Below are 21,383 nucleotides of genomic sequence, written 5' to 3'. Positions count from 1 at the left end.
AGAACAGAACATCTATCAGGAGAGCCACGCCATAATCTGGATTACATGAAGCTCAATGTGAAGTCATAACACCAAGGACGTGTTTGTTTCACAGTTTTTCACCCGAAAGCCGTTACCTACGTTGGTTGAGTTAGGATGGAATTGAAATATTTATACCGTGCAATCCAATTACAGTGCTATACAAAATTGATTACGCCACCTTTTGGTAACAAAAGCCAATACATGCCGTTGATTTGCAATTGACTGATTGATGCACCTAAAGCTGCACACGGTCATAGTTGTTCATGTTTCCCCCGCAAAAAAAAGATTGTCATGCTTATGTTTGGGATGTGCAGTGGGATTGATGCAGGGAAAGAGTCCTCGCGATCCTTACAATCCATGTGTTAGAGCTGGCTTGACCTTGTCGATGACAACCAGAAAGTCTTCATGCATTGTGCCCCTAAAGACTGACCTTTATTGAATTCATACTCCAGCCAACTCATCCAAAAGTCTTGGAGGCTATTTTAGTCCGTAGACGTGGGACCGATGTAGGCTGCATAATCGTTTTATTTAATACTGCGTTGGTAGGGTCTTGAACTCAAGACCTCTTGGCTTGAATGCCATATTGAATTCATGCTCCAGCTCCAGTCAACTCATCTAAAAGTCCGAACTGAAGGATGAAGGTGGGCAATATATTTCAACAACCCTGTCGATAACAGTCGGGAAGTCTTCATGCATGTGCCCCTAAGGACTAGCGTCCTGGAGCCGTAGTCGTCACATTAAACACTTGCATAGATCTGAAGCACCTGACACCAAATCTACGTCACGAGAAATCCTAACCTAACCGCCCGAAGGGGACCGCGGAAATCTATGCCGGAGCTCTGTCGACTACGTCCACACAAACTAACTCGATGAGGATCAAAGCCCGAAAGACATACTCAAAGAAGAAGCGTTGCGATCCACCCGAGCGCCGCACTTGCGAGAAAAAAATCTAACCTAAACTACTAACCGGAGCGGAGACACCAGGATGGCCCTCCCCACCACCGACCGCCAGAGCAACAGGCAGAGGGTAGGCAAATCCACGGCCTCACCAATAAAGTCTGGAGAAGAGAGTTTGCTCTAGCCGTCTAGGGTCAGGGGAAGGAGTTCGAGAGATCTCTCGGCAGTATGGAAAACTCTTCTTCTCTCCGAAAATCTATCATTCTTTATCCTTTTGTTATGTTTTTTCTAGTCAATCTTAACAGTTGCTACTCCATTTTTGTGGTTGCACTTATAAACTTTTGTGGAATTTGATTGGCAAGTTCAAGGTGTGAGGGACAACTGAAGGATATTTTTCAGAATGAATAGCCACATGTCCGATGAAACTTTACACCATGGCATGCACTTGTAGGGTGGTCAGGTTAATTTATGTGAATTCATAAGTAATACCATCTGCATCTGAAATTTTTGAACAACTGAACACAATGATTAACTGCCTCATTTTTCTACTTGCAAAAGATGTTATAGGGTTTCCAAGTTGCCTGTATACCATGGGAAACTAGAGACGGGCCGGAGGAGAAAAGGAAAGCCCAACAAAACTAGTGGCCTTACTCGTCCTGACCCATCCCTAGCCCAACAAACAACGCACGGACAGCCGCACTGCGCCTGTGTGCCACTGTGCGGCTGCCTGGCCTCCAGACGCCCAGGAGCCGCCCTGCCGGCGCCACCTCGGCCACCCCGCCCCTGACAGCCGGTGCCCGCCGCCCAATCCGCACTCGGCAGCAACCTTGCCCGGCGGCCGGAGGTGTGCTGCAGCGGCTAGCCCGATTTGAGGTAAGTTGCCCACTGCCCATTCCACAATTTTTGGTCGGTTAATCAAGGATTTGTTCTCTGTGTTTATATTGATGGATTATGACAGTGCTATCCAGTCTGCCACGTACATGAGCACATACACATAATTTGTTGTGTCCACCTTCGAATTGTTTAGTATACCAATGATTCCTGATTCATCGACGGAATCCTGTTTGTTTGCAGTCGAATGTTCTTCTTCCGGGTTTACTTGAAAATTGTTCAGACGACTATATGTCATAGCTGGGACGGATGGCACAACGGGGCATAGCATACTGCTTTGAATCAACTCAGTGCAGAACCAATAGAATAGGAAAGGAAAAAAATACTCATCCATCCGAAGACACTTGGAATACTCACATTGTCGTGAGATTCTGTGGCTGTGAGTTGGGTATACAGGCAACTTGGAAACCCTATGACATCTTTTTTTACATAAATAATCATAGTGATCTACATATCCACCAACAGCCTTTTTCTTTGTAGCAACTCTCTTCAGAAGAAGCACCTTTATTCTTGTGCATCCTTCTTCATCTCCTCATCAGCATCCTCCCTTCCCTGGACCGCTCCTTCTCAACTATTGGCATAGTTTTTCTGTCTCTGCATCCCTTATTCTCTCCTGGTGGGTTCTTTGGATGAATGCAATGAACTTGCCACTCCTGTCAACACCTGAGCGGAAGCCATGTGCGGTGCAATCCAAAGGATATGAATATGTTCTTTGAGACGAGGACCTCAGTTACAGTGCTGCCATAACCATAACACTCAATCGTGCCACAATGCTTCTAAATATAGGCCGATATGGCCGACATATTGGTATTGGTTAGCATATCCTCGCAGAAATATCGTCCTCAAAGATATCGACGATATATTAGCCGACGTGGGTGTTATTTGGCTTGATATGTCCATTGATGTAGATTGATATGTAGATCAGTATGATTATTTACGTAAAAAATAATGAAAGTAGAATTAGATATTTATAATTTCATCAAACCATAAAAGATATGCATAATTCTGTAAAGACACCTATATAGTGTATATTTTCTTATGTTAGTGATTGCTTATTAATTTTTTTTAGAAACATTAACTCATTTTGTAATCAACTAGAAAAGGGAAAGTTGAGGTTGGTCTCCCATGTAGGTACACCTCCTATCTTCATCGTCCAATTGGGTAGGGATATGCATGGAAACTAGCGTCAAATAGAAGCAAAAAATCATAGCAATTTTGAGTCGGTTTTCGAAAATAAAGGGGAAAGTAAATTATTTATAAAAAAACGTTAAAAAGTGTACATTTTTTGAAAAAACATGAGCACTTTATGAAAATGCTAATTTTTTTAAAGAGAACTTTTTTTAATAAACAAAGACATTTTTTGAAAAGCGCTAACTTTTTTGAGAAAAGGGAACATTGTTTGAAAAAATCTGAGCGTTTTATTAAAACGTGGACATTTTTTTAATGCAAACATTTAAAAAAATATCTGAACATTTTGTTTTGCAATTTAAGACACGAACATTTTTTGAAACGCGAACAAGTTTTGAAATATTTGAACAATTTTTAAAATTCTGGACATTCTTTTAATTAAAGGGAAAACCCAAAAAAACATAAAATAAAAAAGGACCTGAACCTTCTAGAAGGTTCCCAAAACCAGTAAAACCGGACAGGAAACCTTAACGTTCCCAATACTGGGATTGGTAGAATGTATAATAGCTTAAAATGGGCCGGCCCATCTGACGCTTCCTGTGCGAAGCAGCGACATTTTGACGCAGTGAGCATCGAATAAGAATTCCCAGGGATATGAGCCACGGTCAATACGCGTCAGGATATTAGCAGACTCGTTTCACTAATTGTTAGACCTCGTACACCAAACAGTGAAACATAGCCCATAGCCTACTGTTTCTGCTGTCTGACCTGGTCCCACTTGTGTGTAATTTGATGCGCACAAACTCACCAACAAATCCTGCCGGTAATTTGATATGGACTTCCAAGATTTCTCCCATGGGTTACACATACCTCTGATGATTGGCTCACTCCGGAAGCTTTCTGGCAATTTGGGCACATGTGCCTAGACCGCCGTCTTATCCAGAACCACCGTTCTAGGGTTAATAAAGCCATCATATTCTTCCATAAGGAACACCTTATTTCTGAAGAACCATGGTCCCATGACCATTGCCTTGTTCCAATTGCCTAGGCATCAAACTGGACTGAATAAATTGTCTTCAACACATCTCCAAATCACTTTGTCGGATTCCACGCCGATCTCATATCCGCGAACAGCGTCCTAGGGCTAAACCCTCACGTAGTATGTATCTTAGCAATTGCCATCCACTTGGCTTCTCGACAGGTCTGTGATCTCATCTTCCCATATGAACTCCTCGACACCTTCTTCATGCAGATGTGGCCAACCAAGTAGTTCTTCGGCTGGATCCTTAGCCGATCTGCTCGACTCGCCTTTATGTTTCATGCTCTCTGCCGCTCAGAGTGATCACGCCGACTACGGTAACCCTAGCACTTCCACGGAGAGCCCACGATCATACTTGAAGCAATGGCATATCAGATTAGATCCATCCATGTACAAGAAACAAGCATATCAGATTATTTATACACCAATGTTTTGAAATGCATCTTGTTAGGTAATTACGAAAGGCAACATATCTCGTGAATCCGAGCTATTTGTGTGTCCGTGTATCCCTTTTCTTTTCACCCCCACGATCTTAATCGTACGAATTATCAGAGTTTGTGGTAATTTTACACTTACACGCCCGCCCTCCGACTAAAAGCAGCAACTTAATTTTGCAACAACACCCCAACTTCTGTATGTGTCGTGCGCCGCCGCCGCCGCCGAACTGCACGTACCTCTGATCTCGATCGACTTGATCCTGACGTGCGCCGGCACCCACCCGGCCGCCCCCATGCAGGTAGCATCCCAATCCTTTACGTGCTCCTCTACTCCCATGTTAACACTTAACATGAACCAGACAAGCACCAACAAGTGCCCCATGCTTGTACTTCCCCGATCTGATCCATCTCATGTATAACTGAAATATTCTGCTGCTGCGGCGACTAGAGACGGACAAGTAGCAAGTACCCCTTGCAATCAGAGACACGCGGGCATCAAAACTTTGAGGTAAAACAACCGACAAATTCAGTCCTTGTGTATATATAGTGTATTTTGAAAGGCTAATTGTGTAGTTACATGTGCAGAAGTATGGATCCAATCAATAACATTCAAATGCATATGAGCCCGGGGGGATTTAGTACGCCCAAAAAGAACACAGCCATACCTCTCTTTGTAAGTTCAGTTTGCACTAACAACTGAAACTATGCATGCATTTGCCAAAAAATACTGAACGCATGAAGTTTCTTATTTCCGTTTATTCTTGACATTGCAGTCTTCTTCTTTTACACCTGAATGTGATGAGCATTTGAAGCCTAAAGTGGGTATGACATTTGAAGGACTCGAGGCCGTGGAGAAGTTCTACAAGGCATATGCACATCAATCAGGTTTTGGCGTTCGTATTGGACAGCAGAAAAAGATTGAGAATAAGGTGGTCCGGACTAAGCGTTTCATGTGTAATAGAGAAGGATTCAAGTCAAAAGATATTAAGGAGATTAATGACCCCTTGAGGAAAAGACGTAAGCAGACAGACACGCGATGCGGTTGTGATGCCCATATATTTGTTAGACTTTGTGGGGAGAACACCTACAAGATAGACTCATGGATTGAGCATCATGTTCATGGTCTTGTATCACCTGATAAGCGTCATTTGATCAGATCCAATCGTAGAGTTAGTGAGAGGGCAAAGAATACTTTATACACATGTCATAAGGCAAGCATTGGAACCTCCCAGGCATACAGGCTCCTGCAAGTTAGCGAGGGTGGAATTCCGAATGCTGGGTGCACAAAGAGGGACTTGCAAAATTACTATCGCGGACTCAGGTATAAAATCAGAGACGCAGATGCTCAAATGTTTGTGGCCCAATTAGCTAGAAAGCAGGAAGTGAATTCAGCATTTTTCTATGATTTTGAGGTGAATGATGAGGGGAACCTGGTGCGTGTGTTCTGGGCGGATGCCACAAGTAGGAAGAACTATAGTCACTTTGGTGATGTGATATCCTTCGATTCTACATACACCACTAATCAGTACAACATGATATTTACACCATGTACAGGGGTTAATCATCACTTACAAAGTGTCCTTTTTGGTGCTGGATTCTTATCAAATGAGAAGGATGAGTCATACATTTGGTTATTTCAGACCTTCCTAAAAGCAATGGGAGGGGTAGCACCTAGACTCATCATAACTGATGAAGCTGCTAGCATCAAGAATGGTATTGACAAAGTTCTTCCAGCCACTATGCATAGGTTATGCATGTGGCATATAATGGAAAAGGTGCCTGAAAAAGTTGGACCTTTGATTAGAGAAGATTCTGAATTTTGGCCGAGGTTGAACTCATGTGTTTGGGGTTCAGAAACTGCAAGTGAGTTTGAATCACAATGGAATTCCATCATTACAGATTTTGGGTTGGAGGATAACGAGTGGTTAGCTAAGAGGTTTACCATTAGAGATACATGGATACCAGCCTACTTTATGGATATATCTCTTGCGGGCTTGCTCCGAACCACTTCAAGGTCAGAAAGTGCAAATTCTTTTTTCAACCGTTTCATTCATCGTAGGCTTGCTTTTGTTGAGTTCTGGCTTAGGTTCGACACAGCTTTAGAATGCCAACGTGAGGAAGAATTAATGGCAGACAATAGAAGCATGCATACCACCCCACAACTATTTACGCCATGGACAATGGAGAAACAAGGTAGTGAGGTATTCACATATGAGGTATTCGAGAAATTTCAGCTACAAGTTATTGCTGCTAGAGATCATTGTTGTGTTCAGGGTATTGCACAAGGTGTGGGGTTAAAAATGGTGACCCTGAGAGGTCGATCTGATAAGGTTAGGGAGGTCTCCTATGACACTACAACCATGATAGCAAATTGTCCGTGCAAGTTATTTGAGTCAATCGGTATTCCATGTCGACATATTATCCAAGTGTTGAGGATTGAGAACCAAAACGAGCTTCCCAACTACTACATTATGAAAAGATGGCAGAAACGGTGCAAGAGGTAAAAAAATGCACGTCAATCAATTTCTTATTGTAATTTCAAAATCATAGGACTAACAATATCTTTTTTGCTTTTCAGGGAGAATGTTTATGATGAACAGGGGAACCTACTAGAAGAAAAGCCCACAGATTCACTAGATGCATCCACGAGAAAGAAGATTTCGACTGTACGTGATAAGATGGAAGAGCTGATTCAAAAGGCAAAGCACTCAAATGAAGGCATGGACTTCTTAACATCAAGTGTGTTGAGCATTGAGGCGCCTTTAGACCAAATGGTCCCTGCAGCCACACAGAACACTAGGCAAGAGGAATATGAGGCTTTTATTGGTTGTAATATTCCTACAGAAGTTCATATACATCCACCAACTGATGTTCGTACCGTGGGGAGATGCAAAAGAATAAAGAGTGGAAAGGAGATCAAGGAGGGTGATAGGAAAAGGAAGGACAAAGAAGCGAAGTTAAAGGTTGCACGCTTGTGCAAGACATGCAAGCAAATGGTGTTTCATGATAGTCGCAATTGTCCAAGCAAAACTATTCAAGGGAAAAGGAGCTTGATTGCGGAAGATGTGCAACCAAATGGTGCTTCCTGATATGCAAAATTGTCCAAGCAAATAATGATTTAATCTATGTTATATTATTTGCAATTTGATATACTGAAGTCATATAATGGATCAGAATTTGTGTTATATCCAATTAAAGTTTAGTTGATTTCTGACAAGTTATGATGCTTGTCAAATTGTTATAGAATATTGAACATATGTATCCACTTAATCTTTTTCTACCAAGTATGGAAGCATGATGACATTTCTGGTTTCTATGTAACTTGAGAGGCTGTATAGTGGCAGTACATGCAATTTTATTGCCCCTTCATATCTGTTAGATGGTTAAATATGAAGCTGAAGTTCAGGATTTCAAATGTTGACCATGCTTGCTGTTGCACCAATATTTTTCCTCAGACTAGCATCGTAGAAGGACAAACAATGCAATTTTGTCAATATATTTGATCAACCAAGACCTAGGGCAAATGTTCAATAAACTTTTCATAGTGTCGCGTCGCTTATATGTTTGATCTCAAAACTGAACAAACACATCACAAGCCACTTCTTGTAGTTCAGAAGCTTTACTGAACAGTATTTGCTTCAACCACAATAACTCAGAAAGTTTCAACACATAATGGATCTAGTCACTTCATGGGAACCTTTCAAACTGAATTTTTGCTTATGGCATTGATCTCAAAACCGGGCAATGATGTTGCAGACCACTTCCTTTAAGTCAAAAAAGGTTGCTGATCACTACATGTTTTGACCACATGAAGTCACCTATTTTTTTCAATGCATAACTGAACTAGTCACCGAATTTTTTCACAGTAGCAGCGAACGCTTTTTTCTTCAAATCATCAAATGCCAAGCAAACTGACAGGAATTTCACTAATATGACTATGTGAGCAAGAATTGCACTAGTACAATCTGTTACTCCAACCTACAGCTTCAGGATATAAGCAAACTGACTTCATATAGGATACAAGCACTGCACTAGTACATCTTCGGCATGCCTACATCTCTACAGGCTACAGGCTATAAGCAAAGCAATTAAGCATGACATGCCATTAAGCATCGCACTAATACATCTGCTACAGTCAAGAAACAGCTTCCTACAGACGTCATGCTACAACATCGGGACTGTCGTGGTTGTAGGAGGCTATCCGGGGGTGTTGGCGCCGCATTTGAGACGAGTCGTCACCGTCACGGAACCATCAATTCGCCATGGCTTCGTCGTTGAGACGGCCGCCGGATCTCCGTTGTTGTCGCTGGTCGCCGTTGTCGTCCCTTCTTGGTTGCCGTCGCAAACGGACTTCATGGGAGCCGTCCAGCCCAAGGTTGCTATCGCACGAGGGCTTGGGTTGGGATTTAGGTTTTGGAGCGACGGCGTGCGGGATTTGGCAGTAGAGGATCAGAGGATTTGGGGCAGCACGAAACGACTTGGGGACCTCGGTTGAGGATCGTGGAGGACAGACTTTTGGGGGGTTTGCTGCAAAATAAATGGTTGTTAGGTCCAAAAGCGGGCGGCTAATTGTAAATGTTCCTGTTGCTGCACGGGAGGCGCATGATTTAGTGTTAATGGCTGAGATCACAGGGATACATGGATACACAATAAGCTCGGATTCACGAGATATGCTGCCATTACGAAATGCTATAATTTGAAATTTATGACATGCTTCTAAGTTTGGAATCTCTGAGGAAGTCTTAACTGGGACATATTTGAGTAGCCCTTCAGTGCATATCATTGTTGACTTGGGATATTTTTGTTATTTTGTGTATATCGATGTGACCTAGCTAGTTGTCCAATTTGTTATGCGGAATTGCGACACTCTTTCTATTTCTCGGACTACTACTTGAAAATAGATGGTCAAATCCCGAGAAACTATATAACAGTCCTAGCTTTCTTCAGCCGTCTACATATTGAATTATGCAGAGTTTGGGTTGTGTAAGGATGATTTTTTTCATGAACTAGGGTGCGGGCATGGCGTGTGCACGTTGCACCGTAGGACTAGGAAGCCGTTGGCGAGTTGGACCGGGTAGCTGAGACGCTCTGTTGAGGGCTCGCCGCGAGCTGGGCGCGTGCATGCGCGTGGTGGTCGTGGCCAGAGCGGGCCAGAACGTGGACTCAAGGGAGTGGAGGCGTGCGGGTCGTGCCCAGCGCAGTCCAGGGTATACCGTGAGGTGCTCGTTGTAATGAGCATGGAGTGAGCTCGAGTTCATGCTCAAGGGTGAAACAATGTCGTTCGTGCGGCGGGCATTCGTGCGCCGGAACTCCACTGTGTCCTCCTTCTTCTTGCTTCTTCTTCCTTGCTTCGGTTTGGTATAGGGCGAGGAGAGAGAGAGAGCTAGGTAGAGGGAGAGCTAGGGCAAGTTTTTTTTTGAGAGAGAAGCTAGGGCAAGGTTAGACACCTACAAAGTACCTCGGTTTACCTAGCTATATTGGTCAGTCTAGGCAGAAATGTTTCGAGTATTTACGAGAGAGAAGATATGGGAGATCATGAAGGGTTGGAAAATAAACTTCTCTCTAAAGCAGCAAAAGAGGTCCTAATCAAAGCAGCGATCCAAGCTATACCGACATATGCCATGTCGTGTTTTGACCTCACAAAAGCTCTGTGTGAGAGCATCAGCCATATGGTGTGTAATTTTTGGTGGGCTAACCAAGAAGATGAGGAGAAACACCATTGGGTAAGTTGGGAAAAGATGATGTTGCCGAAGGAGCAGGGTGGTCTGGGCTTTCACGATCTACATGCGTTTAATGTAGCCATGTTGGCACGTCAGGTGTGGCGTTTGATCCAAGTTCCGAAAAGTCTATGCGCACAAATTCTGCAAGCCAAGTACTTTCCCCACGGGGACGTCCTGAAGGCTACAGCACAGTCGGGGATGAGCTATGTATGGAGGAGCCTATTACAAGGTGTTCAGGTGATTAAGGCAGGGATGATCTGGAGGGTGGGATCAGGGGAACAAATTAACATGTGGACGGATCCATGGCTACCATCAAATGACACCCGGCGCCCACGTACCCTCCAGGGAGGACACCTTCTCACGCGAGTGTCTGATCTGATCAATCCTACCACGAACAGCTGGGATGATGGTCTGGTGAGGCAAACTTTCTGTCCAGAGGATGCAAGCACAATCCTGAGAGTATTTAACCAAAACCTACCACAATTCGCGGAAACGTGACAGAAAACTACCACTTTACGATTTTATCCCGAAAACTACCACTTTTTTATTAATCCGTGGCAAAAAACTACCAAGTGTGAAAACTGCTCGCTTTGCCTGGGTTAAACCCGAATCTGACTGCCCGACCCCACACATAAGCGGGCTAAAAATGCAATCTGGTCCCTAGTTTTTCTTAAAAAAGCAATCCAGTCCCTCACCATGTCCGCCGGCACCGCCTCCTTCTCCTCCTCGTCGCCGGCCAGCCTCGGGTGCACCGCCGCGTCCAGACCCTATGACGCGACGCAGGCCTACGCGGTGTCCAAGCTCGCCAACGTGCTGCACACCAAGGAGCTCGCCGCCCGCCTCCAGGAGATGGGCGCGGACGTGACGGCGAACTGCGTGCACCCCGGCATCGTGAGGACGCGCCTCAACCGTGACTGAGAGGGGCTCATCACAGATCTCGTCTTCGTACTGTTCTCCAAGCTGCTCAAGACCATCCCACAGGTGACGATCATTCAACTGCGTTATCATATGCGGACATGTCTCTGTCATCGCTGCACTCTGTTCTGCGCCTTGCCCCGCCGCGCCGGAGGCTCTGCTTTCCGCAGTTAATGCGCCGCTCGCCCCCTCTTGCTGACGTACGTAGTGCCCTCTCTTCTCGCGTGCAGGCAGCGGCGACCACGTGCTACACGGCGGTGCACCCGAGGCTAGCCGGCGTGTCCGGCCGCTACTCCGCTGACTGCAACGAGGCGCTGCCGTCGCCGGCCGCCGCAAGCCGCCGCAAGGCCGCGCGGCTCTGGCAGGCGTCGGAGGACATGATCAGCGGCTCGAGTCAACAGGGAAGCAACACAAGGACAGGAGTGGAAGGACCAGGACGCGGCGGTGGCCCGAGGCTGGCCGGCGACGAGGAGGAGAAGGAGGCGGTGCCGGCGGATATGGTGAGGGACTGGATTGCTTTTTTTAAGAAAAACTAGGGACCTGATTGCATTTTTAGCCCGCTTATGTGTGGGGTCGGGCAGTCAGATTCGGGTTTAACCCAGGCAAAGCGAGCAGTTTTCACGCTTGGTAGTTTTTTGCCACGGATTAATAAAAAAGTGGTAGTTTTTGGGACAAAATCGTAAAGTGATAGTTTTCTGTCACGTTTCCGCGAATTGTGGTAGTTTTTGGTTAAATACTCCAATCCTGACCATACCAATCTATGATCAATATAATGACTTTGTAGCTTGGCATTTCGACAATAAGGGTTGTTTTTCGGTCAGATCAGCTTATAGGGTGTACGTGCAGTTGTTGCAACAGCAAAAAACACGGCAGGCAGGCGAAAGTTCATCGGGACAAGAGGATAGACCAGTCTTCTGGAGAGCCCTGTGGAAAATTCAGTGCCCGGCCTCCAAGGGTCCACCATTTCATGTGGAGATTCGCACATAACAGCCATCCTATGTTCAGGAATATTGTACGAATTGGGGTTGAGTTGGATGCTAGATGCTTGCTGTGTCTTCGGCAATTTGAGGATGGGGGCCATCTTTTTCTGCGCTGCAAGGAGGTGAAGAAAATATGGGGGAGCTCTGGGCTTGAATACACTAGGCAGCAACTTCTTACTTGTGCGTCGCCGAAAGAACTACTCGTTGTGGTTTTTAAGCTTCCCCAAGCTACCAAACTACGGACAATCTGCCTATTATGGTCCTGGTGGTCGGAGAGAAATGCTGCAAATCACCAAAAGAAAAGGCTCTCAGCCGAGGAGTTCCAAGCTCGAGTTGGTTTCCAAACTACTGAATGGACTACTTATCTTGGTCGTAAGGAGGAAAAGAATCCTGTTGTCCAAACACCAAAGTGGGCCGCTCCTCCACCAGAGTTCATAAAGATAAATGTTGATGCGCCGTACAGGCCTGACGAGAACTCTGGAGGCTGGGGGATCATTGCACGCGATAGTTCAGGAGAGGTAGTCATGGCAGCGGCGGGTAAGCTCAAAAATCTTTCCTGTGCGTTACACGCGGAGTCTGAAGCACTGCTTAGAGCTATCAATATAGCTGTATCTTTTGGCATGGCCGTGTTCTTTTTGAGACGGATTGCATCAACTTGCAGCAAGCGGTCAACTCTACTACCCAAGATCGTGGACCTCTTGGTGTGCTGTTCCGGGAAGCAAAATTTCAGCTTCAGCTAGGCTTCATCGAGTACAAAATCCTGTACTGTCCTAGAACTTGTAATACCCCAGCACATGTGTTGGCAGGAGTTGGGTCGAATGATGAGTCTGTAGGCCAACATATCTGGCATAGTGACCTCCCGGTCGATGTATCCCGTGCTGTGACCGTTGATTTGGTCGGTCCCTCGTAACTTTTGGAATGCAAGGTGTTCCTGATAAAAAAGAAAAAGAAGCCCATGGGCCGTCTGCTAAGGAGTCCGTTTCGAACAGGGCCAGCCTTGGGACGACTATATGTACGACACGGCACCCCGGAGCACCCGGCCAACACTATCCACCCTCGGAATCGATCGATCTCGACGGAGGGGGCTTCGATCCCGATGGAGAACGAGGCGGCGCCTGCTGGTGGTGCCGCAGACCCTGATTGGTTGAGGCTCGACCTGTATCTGGTTGACGGGTTTGGATTCTCAAGGAGCAGAGAATGGTGAAGATGGACCATCGGAACGGCTACATCAAGTGGCTGCTCGAGTGGGACAAGAAGCCTCGCCCTCCCCTGCCCCACCTCCCCGAGGAGTGCCGCGAGGCCATGGACGCCATCAAGGCTCAGCGCGACCACGACGAGAGGGTCCTCGCCGACTTCAAGCGCGACGGCTACGCCTACGTCCAGGTCGACGTCTTCAACGACGACGACCCAAGGGCCAACCTCCCCGACCACCACTACGACGTCATCTACAGCGACGAAGAAGCTTGATCTACTGAACAACATCTATCTATCTCTATATGACTATATCCATCTATTCATAGTCCTGGGCAATCTATTTCGTCTTAAGTTTTTGTTTTTGTAACCCGGCAAGCTATAGTGTTTTCCTAGTGCTACTTGTATGCCACTCACATGTTACTGAATCTCTAAGTTACGTTGCTCTTAAATTCGGGAATTGCATTGGTCCCAAATCTTGGCAGGGTATCTGGGTATGGCTCACTGTGAGCAAAATTATATATATAAATTGTGCCTGTAATCTTTTTGGAGGTCTGAGATATGTTCTACTGCAGAACAGAACATCTATCAGGAGAGCCACGCCATAATCTGGATTACATGAAGCTCAATGTGAAGTCATAACACCAAGGACGTGTTTGTTTCACAGTTTTTCACCCGAAAGCCGTTACCTACGTTGGTTGAGTTAGGATGGAATTGAAATATTTATACCGTGCAATCCAATTACAGTGCTATACAAAATTGATTACGCCACCTTTTGGTAACAAAAGCCAATACATGCCGTTGATTTGCAATTGACTGATTGATGCACCTAAAGCTGCACACGGTCATAGTTGTTCATGTTTCCCCCGCAAAAAAAAGATTGTCATGCTTATGTTTGGGATGTGCAGTGGGATTGATGCAGGGAAAGAGTCCTCGCGATCCTTACAATCCATGTGTTAGAGCTGGCTTGACCTTGTCGATGACAACCAGAAAGTCTTCATGCATTGTGCCCCTAAAGACTGACCTTTATTGAATTCATACTCCAGCCAACTCATCCAAAAGTCTTGGAGGCTATTTTAGTCCGTAGACGTGGGACCGATGTAGGCTGCATAATCGTTTTATTTAATACTGCGTTGGTAGGGTCTTGAACTCAAGACCTCTTGGCTTGAATGCCATATTGAATTCATGCTCCAGCTCCAGTCAACTCATCTAAAAGTCCGAACTGAAGGATGAAGGTGGGCAATATATTTCAACAACCCTGTCGATAACAGTCGGGAAGTCTTCATGCATGTGCCCCTAAGGACTAGCGTCCTGGAGCCGTAGTCGTCACATTAAACACTTGCATAGATCTGAAGCACCTGACACCAAATCTACGTCACGAGAAATCCTAACCTAACCGCCCGAAGGGGACCGCGGAAATCTATGCCGGAGCTCTGTCGACTACGTCCACACAAACTAACTCGATGAGGATCAAAGCCCGAAAGACATACTCAAAGAAGAAGCGTTGCGATCCACCCGAGCGCCGCACTTGCGAGAAAAAAATCTAACCTAAACTACTAACCGGAGCGGAGACACCAGGATGGCCCTCCCCACCACCGACCGCCAGAGCAACAGGCAGAGGGTAGGCAAATCCACGGCCTCACCAATAAAGTCTGGAGAAGAGAGTTTGCTCTAGCCGTCTAGGGTCAGGGGAAGGAGTTCGAGAGATCTCTCGGCAGTATGGAAAACTCTTCTTCTCTCCGAAAATCTATCATTCTTTATCCTTTTGTTATGTTTTTTCTAGTCAATCTTAACAGTTGCTACTCCATTTTTGTGGTTGCACTTATAAACTTTTGTGGAATTTGATTGGCAAGTTCAAGGTGTGAGGGACAACTGAAGGATATTTTTCAGAATGAATAGCCACATGTCCGATGAAACTTTACACCATGGCATGCACTTGTAGGGTGGTCAGGTTAATTTATGTGAATTCATAAGTAATACCATCTGCATCTGAAATTTTTGAACAACTGAACACAATGATTAACTGCCTCATTTTTCTACTTGCAAAAGATGTTATAGGGTTTCCAAGTTGCCTGTATACCATGGGAAACTAGAGACGGGCCGGAGGAGAAAAGGAAAGCCCAACAAAACTAGTGGCCTTACTCGTCCTGACCCATCCCTAGCCCAACAAACAACGCACGGACAGCCGCACTGCGCCTGTGTGCCACTGTGCGGCTGCCTGGCCTCCAGACGCCCAGGAGCCGCCCTGCCGGCGCCACCTCGGCCACCCCGCCCCTGACAGCCGGTGCCCGCCGCCCAATCCGCACTCGGCAGCAACCTTGCCCGGCGGCCGGAGGTGTGCTGCAGCGGCTAGCCCGATTTGAGGTAAGTTGCCCACTGCCCATTCCACAATTTTTGGTCGGTTAATCAAGGATTTGTTCTCTGTGTTTATATTGATAGATTATGACAGTGCTATCCAGTCTGCCACGTACATGAGCACATACACATAATTTGTTGTGTCCACCTTCGAATTGTTTAGTATACCAATGATTCCTGATTCATCGACGGAATCCTGTTTGTTTGCAGTCGAATGTTCTTCTTCCGGGTTTACTTGAAAATTGTTCAGACGACTATATGTCATAGCTGGGACGGATGGCACAACGGGGCATAGCATACTGCTTTGAATCAACTCAGTGCAGAACCAATAGAATAGGAAAGGAAAAAAATACTCATCCATCCGAAGACACTTGGAATACTCACATTGTCGTGAGATTCTGTGGCTGTGAGTTGGGTATACAGGCAACTTGGAAACCCTATGACATCTTTTTTTACATAAATAATCATAGTGATCTACATATCCACCAACAGCCTTTTTCTTTGTAGCAACTCTCTTCAGAAGAAGCACCTTTATTCTTGTGCATCCTTCTTCATCTCCTCATCAGCATCCTCCCTTCCCTGGACCGCTCCTTCTCAACTATTGGCATAGTTTTTCTGTCTCTGCATCCCTTATTCTCTCCTGGTGGGTTCTTTGGATGAATGCAATGAACTTGCCACTCCTGTCAACACCTGAGCGGAAGCCATGTGCGGTGCAATCCAAAGGATATGAATATGTTCTTTGAGACGAGGACCTCAGTTACAGTGCTGCCATAACCATAACACTCAATCGTGCCACAATGCTTCTAAATATAGGCCGATATGGCCGACATATTGGTATTGGTTAGCATATCCTCGCAGAAATATCGTCCTCAAAGATATCGACGATATATTAGCCGACGTGGGTGTTATTTGGCTTGATATGTCCATTGATGTAGATTGATATGTAGATCAGTATGATTATTTACGTAAAAAATAATGAAAGTAGAATTAGATATTTATAATTTCATCAAACCATAAAAGATATGCATAATTCTGTAAAGACACCTATATAGTGTATATTTTCTTATGTTAGTGATTGCTTATTAATTTTTTTTAGAAACATTAACTCATTTTGTAATCAACTAGAAAAGGGAAAGTTGAGGTTGGTCTCCCATGTAGGTACACCTCCTATCTTCATCGTCCAATTGGGTAGGGATATGCATGGAAACTAGCGTCAAATAGAAGCAAAAAATCATAGCAATTTTGAGTCGGTTTTCGAAAATAAAGGGGAAAGTAAATTATTTATAAAAAAACGTTAAAAAGTGTACATTTTTTGAAAAAACATGAGCACTTTATGAAAATGCTAATTTTTTTAAAGAGAACTTTTTTTAATAAACAAAGACATTTTTTGAAAAGCGCTAACTTTTTTGAGAAAAGGGAACATTGTTTGAAAAAATCTGAGCGTTTTATTAAAACGTGGACATTTTTTTAATGCAAACATTTAAAAAAATATCTGAACATTTTGTTTTGCAATTTAAGACACGAACATTTTTTGAAACGCGAACAAGTTTTGAAATATTTGAACAATTTTTAAAATTCTGGACATTCTTTTAATTAAAGGGAAAACCCAAAAAAACATAAAATAAAAAAGGACCTGAACCTTCTAGAAGGTTCCCAAAACCAGTAAAACCGGACAGGAAACCTTAACGTTCCCAATACTGGGATTGGTAGAATGTATAATAGCTTAAAATGGGCCGGCCCATCTGACGCTTCCTGTGCGAAGCAGCGACATTTTGACGCAGTGAGCATCGAATAAGAATTCCCAGGGATATGAGCCACGGTCAATACGCGTCAGGATATTAGCAGACTCGTTTCACTAATTGTTAGACCTCGTACACCAAACAGTGAAACATAGCCCATAGCCTACTGTTTCTGCTGTCTGACCTGGTCCCACTTGTGTGTAATTTGATGCGCACAAACTCACCAACAAATCCTGCCGGTAATTTGATATGGACTTCCAAGATTTCTCCCATGGGTTACACATACCTCTGATGATTGGCTCACTCCGGAAGCTTTCTGGCAATTTGGGCACATGTGCCTAGACCGCCGTCTTATCCAGAACCACCGTTCTAGGGTTAATAAAGCCATCATATTCTTCCATAAGGAACACCTTATTTCTGAAGAACCATGGTCCCATGACCATTGCCTTGTTCCAATTGCCTAGGCATCAAACTGGACTGAATAAATTGTCTTCAACACATCTCCAAATCACTTTGTCGGATTCCACGCCGATCTCATATCCGCGAACAGCGTCCTAGGGCTAAACCCTCACGTAGTATGTATCTTAGCAATTGCCATCCACTTGGCTTCTCGACAGGTCTGTGATCTCATCTTCCCATATGAACTCCTCGACACCTTCTTCATGCAGATGTGGCCAACCAAGTAGTTCTTCGGCTGGATCCTTAGCCGATCTGCTCGACTCGCCTTTATGTTTCATGCTCTCTGCCGCTCAGAGTGATCACGCCGACTACGGTAACCCTAGCACTTCCACGGAGAGCCCACGATCATACTTGAAGCAATGGCATATCAGATTAGATCCATCCATGTACAAGAAACAAGCATATCAGATTATTTATACACCAATGTTTTGAAATGCATCTTGTTAGGTAATTACGAAAGGCAACATATCTCGTGAATCCGAGCTATTTGTGTGTCCGTGTATCCCTTTTCTTTTCACCCCCACGATCTTAATCGTACGAATTATCAGAGTTTGTGGTAATTTTACACTTACACGCCCGCCCTCCGACTAAAAGCAGCAACTTAATTTTGCAACAACACCCCAACTTCTGTATGTGTCGTGCGCCGCCGCCGCCGCCGAACTGCACGTACCTCTGATCTCGATCGACTTGATCCTGACGTGCGCCGGCACCCACCCGGCCGCCCCCATGCAGGTAGCATCCCAATCCTTTACGTGCTCCTCTACTCCCATGTTAACACTTAACATGAACCAGACAAGCACCAACAAGTGCCCCATGCTTGTACTTCCCCGATCTGATCCATCTCATGTATAACTGAAATATTCTGCTGCTGCGGCGACTAGAGACGGACAAGTAGCAAGTACCCCTTGCAATCAGAGACACGCGGGCATCAAAACTTTGAGGTAAAACAACCGACAAATTCAGTCCTTGTGTATATATAGTGTATTTTGAAAGGCTAATTGTGTAGTTACATGTGCAGAAGTATGGATCCAATCAATAACATTCAAATGCATATGAGCCCGGGGGGATTTAGTACGCCCAAAAAGAACACAGCCATACCTCTCTTTGTAAGTTCAGTTTGCACTAACAACTGAAACTATGCATGCATTTGCCAAAAAATACTGAACGCATGAAGTTTCTTATTTCCGTTTATTCTTGACATTGCAGTCTTCTTCTTTTACACCTGAATGTGATGAGCATTTGAAGCCTAAAGTGGGTATGACATTTGAAGGACTCGAGGCCGTGGAGAAGTTCTACAAGGCATATGCACATCAATCAGGTTTTGGCGTTCGTATTGGACAGCAGAAAAAGATTGAGAATAAGGTGGTCCGGACTAAGCGTTTCATGTGTAATAGAGAAGGATTCAAGTCAAAAGATATTAAGGAGATTAATGACCCCTTGAGGAAAAGACGTAAGCAGACAGACACGCGATGCGGTTGTGATGCCCATATATTTGTTAGACTTTGTGGGGAGAACACCTACAAGATAGACTCATGGATTGAGCATCATGTTCATGGTCTTGTATCACCTGATAAGCGTCATTTGATCAGATCCAATCGTAGAGTTAGTGAGAGGGCAAAGAATACTTTATACACATGTCATAAGGCAAGCATTGGAACCTCCCAGGCATACAGGCTCCTGCAAGTTAGCGAGGGTGGAATTCCGAATGCTGGGTGCACAAAGAGGGACTTGCAAAATTACTATCGCGGACTCAGGTATAAAATCAGAGACGCAGATGCTCAAATGTTTGTGGCCCAATTAGCTAGAAAGCAGGAAGTGAATTCAGCATTTTTCTATGATTTTGAGGTGAATGATGAGGGGAACCTGGTGCGTGTGTTCTGGGCGGATGCCACAAGTAGGAAGAACTATAGTCACTTTGGTGATGTGATATCCTTCGATTCTACATACACCACTAATCAGTACAACATGATATTTACACCATGTACAGGGGTTAATCATCACTTACAAAGTGTCCTTTTTGGTGCTGGATTCTTATCAAATGAGAAGGATGAGTCATACATTTGGTTATTTCAGACCTTCCTAAAAGCAATGGGAGGGGTAGCACCTAGACTCATCATAACTGATGAAGCTGCTAGCATCAAGAATGGTATTGACAAAGTTCTTCCAGCCACTATGCATAGGTTATGCATGTGGCATATAATGGAAAAGGTGCCTGAAAAAGTTGGACCTTTGATTAGAGAAGATTCTGAATTTTGGCCGAGGTTGAACTCATGTGTTTGGGGTTCAGAAACTGCAAGTGAGTTTGAATCACAATGGAATTCCATCATTACAGATTTTGGGTTGGAGGATAACGAGTGGTTAGCTAAGAGGTTTACCATTAGAGATACATGGATACCAGCCTACTTTATGGATATATCTCTTGCGGGCTTGCTCCGAACCACTTCAAGGTCAGAAAGTGCAAATTCTTTTTTCAACCGTTTCATTCATCGTAGGCTTGCTTTTCTTGAGTTCTGGCTTAGGTTCGACACAGCTTTAGAATGCCAACGTGAGGAAGAATTAATGGCAGACAATAGAAGCATGCATACCACCCCACAACTATTTACGCCATGGACAATGGAGAAACAAGGTAGTGAGGTATTCACATATGAGGTATTCGAGAAATTTCAGCTACAAGTTATTGCTGCTAGAGATCATTGTTGTGTTCAGGGTATTGCACAAGGTGTGGGGTTAAAAATGGTGACCCTGAGAGGTCGATCTGATAAGGTTAGGGAGGTCTCCTATGACACTACAACCATGATAGCAAATTGTCCGTGCAAGTTATTTGAGTCAATCGGTATTCCATGTCGACATATTATCCAAGTGTTGAGGATTGAGAACCAAAACGAGCTTCCCAACTACTACATTATGAAAAGATGGCAGAAACGGTGCAAGAGGTAAAAAAATGCACGTCAATCAATTTCTTATTGTAATTTCAAAATCATAGGACTAACAATATCTTTTTTGCTTTTCAGGGAGAATGTTTATGATGAACAGGGGAACCTACTAGAAGAAAAGCCCACAGATTCACTAGATGCAGCCACGAGAAAGAAGATTTCGACTGTACGTGATAAGATGGAAGAGCTGATTCAAAAGGCAAAGCACTCAAATGAAGGCATGGACTTCTTAACATCAAGTGTGTTGAGCATTGAGGCGCCTTTAGACCAAATGGTCCCTGCAGCCACACAGAACACTAGGCAAGAGGAATATGAGGCTTTTATTGGTTGTAATATTCCTACAGAAGTTCATATACATCCACCAACTGATGTTCGTACCGTGGGGAGATGCAAAAGAATAAAGAGTGGAAAGGAGATCAAGGAGGGTGATAGGAAAAGGAAGGACAAAGAAGCGAAGTTAAAGGTTGCACGCTTGTGCAAGACATGCAAGCAAATGGTGTTTCATGATAGTCGCAATTGTCCAAGCAAAACTATTCAAGGGAAAAGGAGCTTGATTGCGGAAGATGTGCAACCAAATGGTGCTTCCTGATATGCAAAATTGTCCAAGCAAATAATGATTTAATCTATGTTATATTATTTGCAATTTGATATACTGAAGTCATATAATGGATCAGAATT

General features: G+C 44.5%; 2 protein-coding genes and 1 pseudogene across 2 annotated transcripts; all 3 read left to right on the top strand.

Annotated features, from left to right (window-relative positions):
- The first annotated feature begins 1,006 nt into the window (after positions 1–1,006).
- LOC109784669 (protein FAR1-RELATED SEQUENCE 5-like) lies at positions 1,007–7,591 on the top strand. The gene is made up of 3 exons (XM_073504459.1): positions 1,007–1,091; positions 5,155–6,913; positions 6,992–7,591. Exons 1-3 carry the CDS (start codon positions 1,007–1,009, stop codon positions 7,500–7,502), a joined length of 2,355 nt encoding a protein of 784 aa, XP_073360560.1. The 3' UTR covers positions 7,503–7,591.
- A 3,238-nt stretch (positions 7,592–10,829) lies between these two features.
- On the top strand, positions 10,830–11,996 carry LOC141027428 (short-chain dehydrogenase TIC 32, chloroplastic-like; annotated as a pseudogene).
- A 2,802-nt stretch (positions 11,997–14,798) lies between these two features.
- LOC123494985 (protein FAR1-RELATED SEQUENCE 5-like) lies at positions 14,799–21,383 on the top strand. Its single transcript, XM_073504458.1, has 3 exons — positions 14,799–14,883; positions 18,947–20,705; positions 20,784–21,383. The coding sequence occupies exons 1-3, from the start codon at positions 14,799–14,801 to the stop codon at positions 21,292–21,294; spliced, it is 2,355 nt and encodes a 784-aa protein (XP_073360559.1). The 3' UTR covers positions 21,295–21,383.

This window comes from Aegilops tauschii, chromosome 7 (genome assembly GCF_002575655.3).
Source record: "Aegilops tauschii subsp. strangulata cultivar AL8/78 chromosome 7, Aet v6.0, whole genome shotgun sequence".
NCBI classification, from domain to species: domain Eukaryota; kingdom Viridiplantae; phylum Streptophyta; class Magnoliopsida; order Poales; family Poaceae; genus Aegilops; species Aegilops tauschii.
The sequence above is the reverse complement of the archived record's forward strand: the minus strand, read 5'-3'. Positions and strand labels throughout refer to the sequence as shown.

What these genes read in the sequence shown, in the direction of transcription:
- LOC109784669 (XM_073504459.1), top strand. Translation starts at nt 1,007, where the DNA reads ATGGCCCTCCCCACCACCGACCGCCAGAGCAACAGGCAGAGGGTAGGC. An exon ending in AATAAAGTCTGGAGAAGAGA is followed by an intron (nt 1,092 to 5,154) that starts GTTTGCTCTAGC and finishes GAACGCATGAAG; the next exon opens with TTTCTTATTTCCGTTTATTC. An exon ending in TGGCAGAAACGGTGCAAGAG is followed by an intron (nt 6,914 to 6,991) that starts GTAAAAAAATGC and finishes TTTGCTTTTCAG; the next exon opens with GGAGAATGTTTATGATGAAC.
- LOC123494985 (XM_073504458.1), top strand. Translation starts at nt 14,799, where the DNA reads ATGGCCCTCCCCACCACCGACCGCCAGAGCAACAGGCAGAGGGTAGGC. An exon ending in AATAAAGTCTGGAGAAGAGA is followed by an intron (nt 14,884 to 18,946) that starts GTTTGCTCTAGC and finishes GAACGCATGAAG; the next exon opens with TTTCTTATTTCCGTTTATTC. An exon ending in TGGCAGAAACGGTGCAAGAG is followed by an intron (nt 20,706 to 20,783) that starts GTAAAAAAATGC and finishes TTTGCTTTTCAG; the next exon opens with GGAGAATGTTTATGATGAAC.